The following is a 13255-nucleotide window of genomic DNA, read 5'->3' as shown; positions in this document are numbered from 1 at the left end:
CGCTCCAGGCAAATCCAAACGGCATGCCAACATTTCACACACACACACACACACACACACACACACACACACACACACACACACACACACACACACACATACGCTCACACAGAGGGGAGAGAAGCTACTCTGATGAAAGCAGACATGACTGACTCTTCCAGAGGTTTATTTTACCTTCCTATCATCTATTTATGGACCGGTAAGAGCTTTTAATCTCTAAAACATGACTCATATAGATGATGGATATTATGAATCAGTATGTGAGAATATTTCAAAATGTATTAGATTAGATTATTTAGAAAGACAGAGAAAGCATGCGTATAAGAGGATTGACACCTTTTACCTAAGTCACTGCATGAAAACAGCAGCAGTTTGCAAATATAATTTGAATGCACATGTTGTAACATCATTACATTTATATATTAAGAAATAATTAACTCATCATAGCTTTTTCAAAGAAGGTTATATTTTCATCCTTGTCTCTTTGTTAGTTTGTAAACAAGACTACGCAACAACAACTGGACTGTTTTCATGAAACTTAGTGTAGGAATGTTGTTAGGCTCTGAACACACATACATTATTGTGCAGATCGGAATAAGAGGGTGGATTCAGGAACTTTCTTTCACTGTCTTTATCATTGTGGGATAGGGAATTGTTTTTTGTGGTTCACATTTTCCCTGTTATCCCAGGGAAGAATCTATCGATCTTGATGGAAATTATATAAATAGTGAACTGTAATCTATGAGTGAGTGAAATTTAGTGCAGCTTGATTTAATTTAAGGAGAGAGAGGGCCTTTAATGCGCTTTACCAAGTGCCATTCTAGTTTAATATTTGTTCAATGGTAATATATTCCTCTTCATGGTCCTTCTTCCTCCTCTGGGTCAGGAGGGGTGAAAGGTGACATCCTGGCGTCTCTGGCTCCCCCGGTCCATCTTTTGGGGGAAAGTCTGGGCTGGACCCTGCTGGTTTGCATGGTTAGGGACTTCAGGAGGGGTCACCTGGAGGTCAGCTGGAGGTCACCTTCAGATGACTACATGTCTATCGCACCACGCAGCATTGCTCTGAGCAAGAAGCATCGTCGCCACAGCCCTGTGTCGATAATCACAGTGGTGACCAGCGACTGGCCGTCTTACCGTTGCTCCGTGAGCCGCAGACGACACCCTAGAGTCTTCGAGCGACACCACGTCACATCAGCAGGTAGGAGAACAGCTGCCACGTGAACATATTGGAGTCTGATTGCGCTTTAATTCAAGATCTTGAAATATTTAAAATCATCAGGTCGTCGAGGCAAGATTTGCGATGACGACGAAAAGACAGAAGGTAAATTCGAATTGTTTTAAAACAGATGTTACAGTACAGATGTTGTGCCTCACGCTGGTCTGTGTGGTTTGATCTGCAGATATTGATGTGTGGACTAACACAGTGGTTGTACTGACGATGAGGCTGCTTCTCATGAAGAGCATCGGCTTTAACGCCCTGATGACCTTTTATGCGGTTATTAAGTGGTAAGAGTCTGTGAGATTTAATTGGAACCAAATATGACTGTTATAGTTTAATATAGATTAGATTAGTATTATCCACAGAAACATAATGCTCATGTACACTCATATGCAAGTAGCCTGTATACTTGATGAGTAAATATTATTCTGTTGTCTCCTAGTGTGATTCATCTTGAGCTTTATATATTACTTTTTAGATGGAGAACTTCTGACATGCTATATGACCGTGAAAAGAGAAGTATCCCAGGGAAGGGAACTTGTTCTTGTCTGACACAACACAGTGAGGATTTCTGCATTGGAACATCATAGGTTTGGTCCTATCGTCCTACACAGAGCCTTTTGGACACTCTCTTGGATTGTATGGTGAATGGACTATTCACTGTGACGATCACAGGAGCAGCAGCTCTCCAATGCTTCAGATCTCGCGCCATTTTCAGCTCTTTCACTCCAACATCCCAGGTGTCGCAGACTTTGGCAGTTGAAAGCAGATTGTGTGCCGGTTTAAAACCTAACCTCAGACAGATGGGTTAGTGTGTGTGTGTCTGTGTGTGTGTGTGTGTGTGTGTGTGTGTTTCTGAGCTCCTTTTGATTAGGACTTTTTCCAGCCCAAATGCTGATCTTGTCAGGACCTGTAGTTCCCATGTGGATCAAAGTCACGTCCTAATGAGGTAAAAGGTCACTCAGGTCCTGGTAAAGGTTAGGGGTGAATTGTGGTTAGGGTAAGACTAAAGGCAAAAGGTTATTTCATCAGGGTTTACTAATTAGTGTAATTTTATATCTCTATTATTCTTGTTTTTCTCTTTTAATTCTTGTAAATGTAAAATTAATTAACAAGAGTATGTTTTGACCATTTGGACTTTATTGTTTTAAATAAAACACTTGCACACAGTTTGTTTCCTCTTTTTTTTCTTTTCTTTTTTTTAACATAACACATTTAGCAACAGAGCACCACTAGGTGGCAGTACAATCACATCTGACATTATTTTTAAATTATTATCCAACAGTAAGAATATGGAGCTTTACTTCCTCTACAGGACACTACGTTCATAAATAAGTTAAGTATTTCAACACTGACCAGTCACTCTTCACCGAACTGACACCAACTCACACGTGATGTAAGAGGTCACAATGCCAAAATAAGACAACAGAGATTAAGCTTATGTGGCCAAACAAGTGTGACATAACTATACAGTATGTTACATGTTAAGAAAGCTCACAGTTGTAGGGATTGGCATATCTACTAGGAATCAAATGGCATTAATTACCCACAATACAGAGCTGGAGTATATGTATCCAAGCAGACTGTGGGGAAGTTTCCTCAGTGATTTGCAGTGTTTTGTCTACACTCCAGTATCGTACACATATGTCATTAAGGAGCAGCTTGTCAATCGTGGTAGTAGGAGAAAAATAGTCTACAGTAGCATTTTAAAAAACAGGGGAGGAGGAGAAGGAGGAAGAGGGGGAAGAGGAGGAGATGGGTGCTGGTTTGGAGGTGAGTTATGATATTGTTTCCACATTAAAAAAATACATCATCCGTCTTTGGCTCAAATTAAAACAACAAAGAATACGTTGAGAAGCAAAACTTGAGCCAGTATGGTCACAGATTCAAGCATGTCACCAATGACGCACGCATGCACATTCACAAGTACACACACGCACACACACACACACATATTTGAAATCAGGACTGAGGAAACACAACAAATTCATAGAGCAACAAAATAGCACTGATGGCATTTGCTGTGACAATGTTCATAATACATTCAACAGAACGACTCACAATGAGCGACTTTAAAACGGGACACGGAGTCAAATCAGCTACTGGAAGAGTGATTCATTTCTGAGAAAACTGGCAGCTCGTTGTGATCAGCTGACTTCTACTTTGAAAAGATCAAAAAAACTCAAATCTGATCTACTGGAGTTTTTTGGTGGAGGAAAGCAAGTGAGAGGAAGAAACACTGATGTGGATTAGTTTTTAAAAATCAAAATCAAAATAAAGTGCTTTTGTTAAAACAAACGTCCTCTGTCTGAGGTATTAAAGAAAAATCACATCAAAAAGAAACTCCAAACACCATGACATGACACTGTGCACTGATGACAAAATGAACTATGTACAGTCTCAATTCACCCACTCATCAATGTCTGTGTTATTGTCCATGGTTTTCCTATCCAAAGAAGAAGACAGATTGTGTAAGCCATCATCCCATCTCCTGTGTTGTTTACCTCCAGAGGACTGATTCTAGGAGGTAAGATGCAGTCAGTATCTCCTGTGCCCTCTGGGAGTGTCTTCCACCTCTTCTACAAAAACATCTGGATTCTGGTAGCTGTCACGTCTGCTGTACACTCGCAGCGTGAGAGGAATCAGTGCTTATCAAAAAAAAACTCTCTTTCTAGTGCACAACCATACACAAGCCTGCACGCATGCAGGCACACCAGAAGATGTCCTCTCTCGCTAATACGTGAACGCCACACTTAGAGCACACAGCAGGAGCAGAGCGAGCCGCCTGATAGGTGGAAAATCAGAGTGTAAGGTTGAGGTGGCCGAGCCGCGGGGGTAGATCCTCCATCTGTCCCGGTGTGGATGGAGGCTTTCCATGTCCTTCTGGGCGCTGAACGCCGCCACTGTGAAATTAGCATCCCCGGTGGTCAAGAGATCAAACACGCAGGAGTGAAAGTAAATGTCCTGCACCTCCAGCTTCTCCCTGCAGCGCTCCTTCGCCCCTTCCACGCTGAAAACCTGCAGAGGACCGTAGGGGGACGCTTGTATCTGTGATGAGTAGCTGGGCCGACGGAGGTGCTGAAGCTGCAGGCCAAGCGCAGTAGGGGAGATGGGCAGGGGGAGGTGTCCAGCCTGGTCGATGCGTTCTGCACTGGGGCAGCCGTTCAGACAGAGCTGCAGGTCCTGGGTGGCGTCGTAGGCCTGGGCCAGCTCCTCCGGGATCCGCACCGCCAGGGTCAGGTAGCGGCCCATCTGGCGAACAATCACAGTCACACCGATGTAGCCGGCGTGCAGCTCTATGTGGTGGCCCGGGGTGCGCTCAGAGATCCACAGAGCCCGGACCTTCCCAGTGGAGCCGTCCGCACCAGCTAAAGAGTGGATGGGTTCTCCACTGCTCACAGTGCCATCATCGAAGGCCGCGGGGAGGTTGTCTGTGATGGCCTGGTAGACCCTCTGGTCTGTGCAGCCATCGTAGGGTTTAAAGATGACAGTTATCTGGGGGAAAGTTAGAGAGACATTTCAAGTTGAAAGTGTGCTCGTTTGAAGTCAGTTTTAAAATAAAGAAATGCAAGAAATTGTTCGCAGCTACACTTTCATTCCCTGCACCAGCTCAATGTTTTTGGTCTTTTTTTGACTTTGTAGTTTTATATCGTGTTGTCTGTCTTTATATTTATTATATACGAACCCTGGTTAAAAATCCAGTTATTATTGGATTTTTCCACATAATTCTTACTATTAACATTATTCAGTAGTAACTAAAGTAAGAGCAGTAATATCAATAGTAACATCGGTAATAAAACCAGTACCACCAGTATCTACAGTAACATCAGTAATAGCACCAGTGGGAATGGTAAGTGTCACCAGTAATAACGTCAGCATTCCAAAAGTACAAATTCTGTGGTTCCTTTTTCACAGTTTCCTTTGACATTTTCAAGACTCAATAATACTCATCAAATGTATCAAAGTCAAAGCTAGTTTGAAGCAGTAGTTAACTGTTTAGTTCATCAACTGAATTTATCTACAAATAATTTGACATTTTGAACTCAAAACTAACTCAAAACGGGATGTACTGTTGGACTCAAACATTGATCACTTATAAATCACCAGATTAATAAATAATGAAAAATTATCACCGGTTACAACCTTAAGTAAAGGGAATCTCTTTCTCTGTCTCGCACACACGGACAAATATCAACTTTCACCGATTACACAGGTTATTGACTCTCATCACACAACTTTTGAGAAATTACTAAATTACTTTTTAACGAGTTGTAATTTGACACAGCTATGCAAACATGCTGACACACGCACTCACACACACACACACACACACACACACACACACACACACACACACACACACACACACACACACACACTCACACAAACACACAAACATGAACACACATTTGCACATAAAACACATAGGGTGCCAGTAGTGAGTGGAAGCAGTGGTGGATACAGGGTGTGGTGTGAGCATTACGGTTAGCACTAACATCATAGTTCCGGAGAATGGCTGCTTTGTTCACATGACAGCTGTGAGGAATGAGGCCTGGCAGGCCATTAAGCCTAGAGGGCTGTTAATGTGTGTGGTTTGTGTATGTGTGTGTGTGTGTGTGTGTTTGTGTGTGTCCCTAATAATCATGACTAATAACTTGCCCCACCTCTGACACAAGGTTAGACCTTCAGCTCCACTGTATAGCAACCCCGACTACTTGCTTAATAAGTGCATGTGTGTGTCTGTGTGTGTGTGTGTATGTGTGCCTGCATTTGTATGACTAAGTGTATACATGGGTGTGTATGTGCTTTAATAATTAAAGCTATCGACTAAACTAGAGAGGGTAGTAGACCATCGGGGGAAACATCAACATTGCTTCTTTAACACCACAAAGATTACCTTGTATGGCTTGTCATCCATTTGGTGTGTGTGTGTGTCTGTGTTTATAAGTGCTTGTGTGTCATTTCTATCTTAAACAGATAAGGAAGCATATTTTTCATGCAAAGTGCTTTAAGCTGAGTGTATGAAGCGCCACCTACTAGTCACACACACACACACGCGCACGCACATGAGTAAGTAAACAATAACTCCTTTCACACATTTCATTCCATGTTATTAAAGGTCATGCTATATGCAGCCATTAACCAAGTTAGGTTTCCAACACTGCTTCAGTCAAAAGCGACAGTCACAAGATCGGACTCTTCGCCTCACATCTGTGAGTCAGGAGGGCGTGAAAGACACAGAGAGCGACACAGGAGGAAAGAGAGAAGGACAAGTAGAGCTGGGAGAGCGAGGTTGTTTTCCAGCTTCAAGTTGATAAGATTTTTTCTCTCCGAGACACAGGAGGACAACTTAGATGTCATTATAGAAACACACACACACACACACATAGATAAAGTAAATTATGCAGCTGCTCTCACTTAGGTTACTCTTTCAGTCTTAATGACACCAAATTAGTCTGCCAGAATGCCCACTTATCTGTGTTTGTGTGTGTGCGTGTTCTGTCGTCCCTTTGCACCAGTTTATTCCTCACCTTATTGGTTGCTGTGGCGCTGGAGCCAGGAACCACGGGAACATTAGTGACCTGCACCGACAGATAGTCATTGTCGATGAGAGGCCACGCCCCCTCCACCTTACAAGTCTGGAAACTGTCCTTAAATGTCCTCAGGTGCGGGTCCCCAAACAGCCCGCAGAACAGGTACACAGGCAGAGAGTGGCCGTGGCTGTGAGCGTGCGCATGTGCATGCACGTGGGAGTGTGTGTGGGCGTGCTGGGTGCGACTGTGGTAGCTGCAGGGCTCCAGGTGGACCTCGGGGTGCGTGGAGGAAGTGGGCCCGTCTCTGGAGCAGTTCCTCTGGCTCATGAGGTCTGAGATGCCCAGCACGGCCGAGTGAAAGACCAGGTTCCCCCGGCAGGACTTGGCCGTCCTCTGGGTGCAGGCTGAGTACGCACGCAAAGCCTTGCAGAATTCAATGTGGAAGCCATCCACAGCCGGCGTCAGGTGGGAGGTCAGGGACACGAAGTCGGTGGTGCACTTCTGGATGCGACACTGAGGGGTGGCCACTTGACACTGACCTGGAGAGGACACAAAGACAGTCAGAAATACAGCAAGAGAGAGATATTATTACGGTAATACAAGTGGGCGACTGGCTGAGAAACAGACGGAAAGAAATATGTCTGATAATTCAAGAGTGAGAGCTGGATCTCAGGCCGTCGTGTGAAGACAGAAAGCTTTGATCTTAAACACACAATGCTTCCAGCCTGTTACAATCCAGCCTCGTAAAATAGCAAAAAGAACGAACCGCTCATTCAAAGTCTTGATCAATCAGCAGAGCCGCTCTGTGAGTATAATAAACCTTAAGAGTAATAAACCAAAGAGCAGCCGGAGAGAAAAGATAAAGAACGTTTTCCCACAAGGAGTTAGATAACACTGCTTATACAGCCCAGGAACAAGTGAGAGAAAGACATTTATAAATTCAGAAGGAAGAGATAAGAAGACAATACAAGGTGTGCCCCGCACGCATCCATACTACCATGATGCTGTAAAGCTTATTTGTCTTGACACCTTCCTGTTGATATAATTCTGTGCTCATTCTTGACCGGCACAGTCAAAAGATTAAAGATTCAAAATTCAAGATTCAAGAGTTGTATTATCAAATGCACATAGATAACAATTAAGCAGTCGCTGGCAATGAAATGCTCGAGTCACCCTTCATCAAACAAAAAAAAGGCCAAAGTTTTTTCCACTTAAATGTTTGTTTACAGGTTTAATGGCGATCAGCAGACCAGATCCAAGTACGTCCATGTGTCCTGGAAGACAGATTATTCTGCCCTTGTGAAACCATCAAGAACAAATTTCTTGGTCTGAAAATCGTCCGTGACGTTTTATCTATTGCTACGTTTCTGAATGTAACGAGGGTCAGACCGGCCTTTCATATCCTTTTACATCAGAGAGAGAGGGAGTCTGAGCGAGAGAGAGAGAGAGAGAGAGAGAGAGAATAGATTAGAGACCAGACCTAATGCATCAGTCACAGTGTGCTCCTATTAAATTAGACCAGAGAGAGAGAGGGAGAGAGAGAGGCTCTGCAGTGTATGGGCAGCCAAGCACACACGTACACAAACACACACACAGACACACACACAAACACACACACACACACACACGTAGAAATAGCTATAGAAAATATGCTGGACGTGCTTGTGTTAAATACGCACAGTCCGTGATTTGTCGTAATGGCCACACATAAGCAGAAAGTATACGGTTTTTCACTGAAATCAACAGATTCCTTTAATGTCACAGCATCGCTTAACAACCACGAGTTCCCAGTGACACATGAACACACACACACTTACGCAAACAGCACATTCCAGCTCTTTGTACATTACTTGATTTCACTGGCATGAAGGACTTGGATGACACCATTTGGGGGCAGTAGTGCTCTGAGTTTTAAAAATCAGGGTGCAGGTACGGACCCCCACTCACTCACACTGTGCTTCAGAATCTCTCCCCAGCCTGCTAAATACTGACACCACACACACACACAGGCTGCCGTCCAGGCCAACCACTGCTACTCAGACGGTCCGAGCACTGAGGACACATTGTGTGTTTGACTGGCGCAGCAGCAGCCTCCTTCTCTCCCTCCTATCTGCTCCTGTAGAACCTAAATGCCGCTTCCAATCTAATCAGAGTGGGTTTCTATTCTCTCTCCGAGGATATCAGAATCTGGAGGTGCTCTGAAAACACACGCAAAAGCGCTCATTCACTGACATGGTCCCAGCAGGGTGACATAGCAAAAATATAAAAAAGAGGGAGTTGGCCCTGTAACTGAAGGAGTTCAAACCACTGACTTATACAAAGGTTAAAAACTCTGTGACGACAAGTATCTGCTGAAGTTTCACACCAGCTCCCATTGTGCTGCTGCTTTTATAGCTCGCCCTGCACTCTCTCCTTCTTGTGAATGCACCAGGATTGTTTATATGATGTTCTAAATCAATATTAAAGCGTAATTTTCATACTTCAAGGCCTCCTTAAGATCTCCCTTTTGTGGAGCCGTCCTCCTTAGTGTCCTCTCTGACTACACAGAGCTGCTCTGTCAAAAGAAAATCCCATCTGAGCTCATGCAGAGGAGATATGTGGTAAATGGAGCCGAGGTTGAGAGCTGAATTGACTTGACGGTATTGTTAAGGAGAGAATACATAACTCCACGTGTGAAGGCCTTTGAATACATGCACATCCTGGTCTGTTTCATCCCCAGGGGTAAATATCTTATACTGTCACAAATGCCCACACCATCCCTTCCATGTCCTATATCAAACTCTCCTTTTCACTCCATCCCCCTCTCCCAGCTGACCCCATCATCTCATGGGCCTCCTCTCCCAAGCATCATCTGCTCGGACCTGCTCAGATAAAATTCTTCCCCCCAGTTTGAATCATTTGCCCCCATCAGCACTGCTCAGTTTTCAGCCTTAAGCTCTCGACCCGATTCCAAGTCTCCTCGCCCTTCACAGCCTGTCCTCCCTGCATCCTCAGGCACCCTCGCCAACATCACACAGAGGTCAAAAGATCTTGCGGCTGACTCTCTCAGGGTTTTAACCGATTCTTTGTCTCCCTGTCCAGATGCCCGCAACTTCTCTGATCTCCGGGGATCAGAGAGGGATCTACTGGGATCATCTCTCGGCCGGGAGAATGGCTTGTGAAGTGCTTATTGATCACCTTGTTGTGTGCACTCTCACACGCAAACAGCCCTCCAAGCTTTTGGTGGTACGAAGCTTTACAGGAGCTCACTAAAGCGTTCTCTGTCTCTCTCTCTCTCTCTCTCTCTCTCTCTCTCTCTCTCTCTATACCTCGCCTGGACACTGCAGACAATAGCCAACAGTTCAGACATTCCTGCCTTCCAGGCCAACCCGACACATGGGCCTGACAGCTGGACCAACAATGAAACGTGTTGCATGGAAATTTTAACAAATAAAAATGTTTCGCTGAGAAAGACCAAATAATGCACATTCTTTCCAAGTGAGGCTACATGCAGGAGAAAGTGCCACGAGGGTCTTTACAGTGAAGTGGGTCTGTGTTCCCAGCAGGCTGTGTGCAGAGGCGTTTTTTGTCCGACTGCCTGAGCCGTGTTAAACTAATTACTGGAGGTGTGACCGCTGAACAGACAGCCACCAACAACAGGCGACCCCCTGCACACACGCAGCAACACACACTCGACCAACACACAATAACATGCTGGGGTGAGAGGGGACATTGTGTTGCTGTTTGCACCAAATGAGAAATGCATGTGTTAGGGTTAGCAAAAATAATTTGAACCGAATGAACAATGCGATAAGGCAGTTAAAGCCTGAATCACGACTTTGTCTAGTTACAAATATGAGTCACATTATGTTTTACTGTCAATAATCCTTGCTAACACTTTTGGCTTTAGGTCAACACACTCTTCTTTTGTTTCATTATTTCTTATCTACCTAGGATTTGACTTGTAAATTGTCATATGTGAGCTCTAGACTTTTCTGATTTTCAAAAGAGAAACAATAAGGAATACCATGAAATTTAGATTAGATTAATTCACCTTTTTTTGTTTTCAAGGTTCCAGCCTGCATGTTATGTGAATTTGCATATTTTCAAGCACACATGACAAAATATCGTCTCAATTACATCATGCAACTTCATTTTTATATTATTATTATTACGTTTTAATTATTTGCACTATGCAACTGAACATAAACTGTATCCCACACAGATTTACTCTGATTTAAAACAAAGCACAGCTCCAATCTAAACTTTTCTCATTAACACCCCCGGATACATTCAGTTGTTTCTTTCTTGACTCCTTGTATATCGCTCTGAGTGAAGCTATAATCTGTTCTGTATGAATATGAGGAGAGGTAGTCACACTCTCTCCCCTTCTCTTCCCCTCCTCCATGAGCCATTAGGGGCAGACAGGAGAATGACGGCCCAGGAGAGAGGGGAAACTCGATCCGGGCTCAGACTGCAGCACTGCCGCTGGAGAGAGAGCCATTGTCAGGGCCTAACACAAGGATCGCAAGCACAATGACTACTTAATAACTAATAAAGTATCCAATGACTAAAGGCTAATAATGCGGCAGACTAAGAAGATAGATTGCAGAGGTTTGTAGCTGCAGGAGCGCACAGAAATGAGTGCGTAACAGCGTGAAAGAGTGCGTAAAACCCCAGATGTGCTGCGGCTCATGGCCGAGAGACGTGCAGTCGCTGCCGTGTGGAAAGTGCAGTTCTAGTTACCTATCTGAGCACCGCAGCACAGAGCGATGACCAGCAGCAGCAGTGGCCGGAAACGGCGCACCAGAGACGGGGAGGCGAGGCGCTCAGCCCCGCGGCAACAGCATCCGGCTCTCCCCATCCCCGTCCATGCAGGGCCAGGAGGGGAGAGTGGACAGAGATCCAGAGGGCGAGGAGGGGTGGCGTCCAGGCCTTCTTCTCCCTTCTTCCTCTTCTTCTGTCTCTTCTTCGTCACTCTTCTCTACTTCCTCTCCTCCTCGGGTTCGCATTAAAACACAGCTGCTCCGCGGAATGCAGGGCGGAGCGGTTGGAGAGGAAGGAAGGAGCAGAAAGTAAGAGCTAAAGTCACTCCGGCCAAAGACACTTTTACTTTTCCCTCCCTGCGTATATCCAGTAAGTGCGCTCCCTCCACGGTCTGACTTTTACCTTGTGATGATCTCTTTCTCTCTCTCCCCCTCTCTCTAAGTCTCTCCCCCTTTTCTCTCTCTCTCACTCTCTTTCTCTCTATTTCTCTCTCTCCCCCCTCTCTCTCGCTCACTCTCTGTCTCTCTCGGGCCAGGGTTTTCTCCTCCACTCCTCCCACTTCACTTTCTTCTCCTCCTCCTCCTCCTCCGCCTCACCGACAAATCAATACTGAATCAACCAAACCCTGTTGGCGGAAAACCCGCCTACAAAGACTCAAGTACGCACACGCACACGCACAAGCAAACACATGCACACAGAGAGAGAGAGAGAGAGAGAGAGAGAGAGAGAGAGAGAGAGAGAGAGAGAGGAGAGAGACTGCAGATACAACTTGTAAAACGTTGGTAAGATCCCATTAAATCACTGGGTACAAAGAAGACAATAATGGGTTTCCGTTATGCTGTGCTGCCAACAGATTTTATATTGCAAAGTGAAAGCTTTAAGGGAATCACCATATTTATTTGAAAATGTGCATCCTTGGTTTATGGTATTTTCCTAAGATGACAACAACCAGTACAACAAAAGCAACTGCAACAACAACAACAACAGCCGCATGATGCAGAAGAAAATGTAAATTATTTCTTATTTATTTATTACTTTATTATGTTTTCCACACGTCATGTGTGTTTGTGAACTTTGGTGCCAACGCAGATCAGAAGGTGGATGTCTCTAGCATTGCGAGATAGGGGGATTTTCAACCATTTCTTTAATTTCTCAGAGAATAGTTCATGGTTTTCGATGAAAATAATAGAGTGATATTCATGAGTGCGCAATTTGTTGCAGATCAGACTAAAATCTAGTGACTTTAAAATGTGGTCTACTGAGCGAGTGCCAGTGTTTTTTTTGCAGAATCAAGAGCCACTAGCAGCAGGATATTTCTTAGGAGAAAGTGTGTTAATAAGTGGGTATTCACGTTTCTTCGGATAAGTTTGCGTCTCTGCTTACTTCATTTGCAAGAACCACAAAAGGAAGAAGGGAAACAGATCAGAACCTATAGTGGGGCAATGGGATGGGGCACCTCTGTCACACTAAACTAGACACAATAACACACAGAGACACAACACACTGCACAGTTTGTAAACCTGTTCAATCAGTAGCAGAAAACTGCAGAAGGTACAAAGTGAGCAGACAATGTGAACACCTCCCATGAATAATGACAGAGGCTGAACGTACACAGCTATATGCAAAAGAGCCTGTGCCGTGCTGTCGCTATTGTTCCCTTCACCTAAAGCTATTTACGACCAGTATACCTTCACACCCAGATTCTGGGGATTGTTGTAGATGAATGTATTTCAAAACTTTGAGCCTGAGCCAAAAT

At 44.4% G+C, this 13255-nt stretch overlaps 1 protein-coding gene across 1 annotated transcript; it reads right to left on the bottom strand.

Annotated features, from left to right (window-relative positions):
* Positions 1 to 2350: 2350 nt before the first annotated feature.
* Positions 2351 to 12028, bottom strand: rgmb (repulsive guidance molecule BMP co-receptor b). The gene is made up of 3 exons (XM_062384994.1): positions 11479 to 12028; positions 6751 to 7292; positions 2351 to 4714 (listed from the first exon to the last, which is right to left on the bottom strand). The coding sequence occupies exons 1-3, from the start codon at positions 11594 to 11596 to the stop codon at positions 3953 to 3955; spliced, it is 1422 nt and encodes a 473-aa protein (XP_062240978.1). The 5' UTR covers positions 11597 to 12028; the 3' UTR covers positions 2351 to 3952.
* Between the last annotated feature and the right edge of the window lie 1227 nt (positions 12029 to 13255).

This window comes from Platichthys flesus, chromosome 3 (assembly GCF_949316205.1).
Source record: "Platichthys flesus chromosome 3, fPlaFle2.1, whole genome shotgun sequence".
Lineage (NCBI taxonomy): Eukaryota > Metazoa > Chordata > Actinopteri > Pleuronectiformes > Pleuronectidae > Platichthys > Platichthys flesus.
This window is presented reverse-complemented; position numbering and strand designations above follow the sequence as displayed.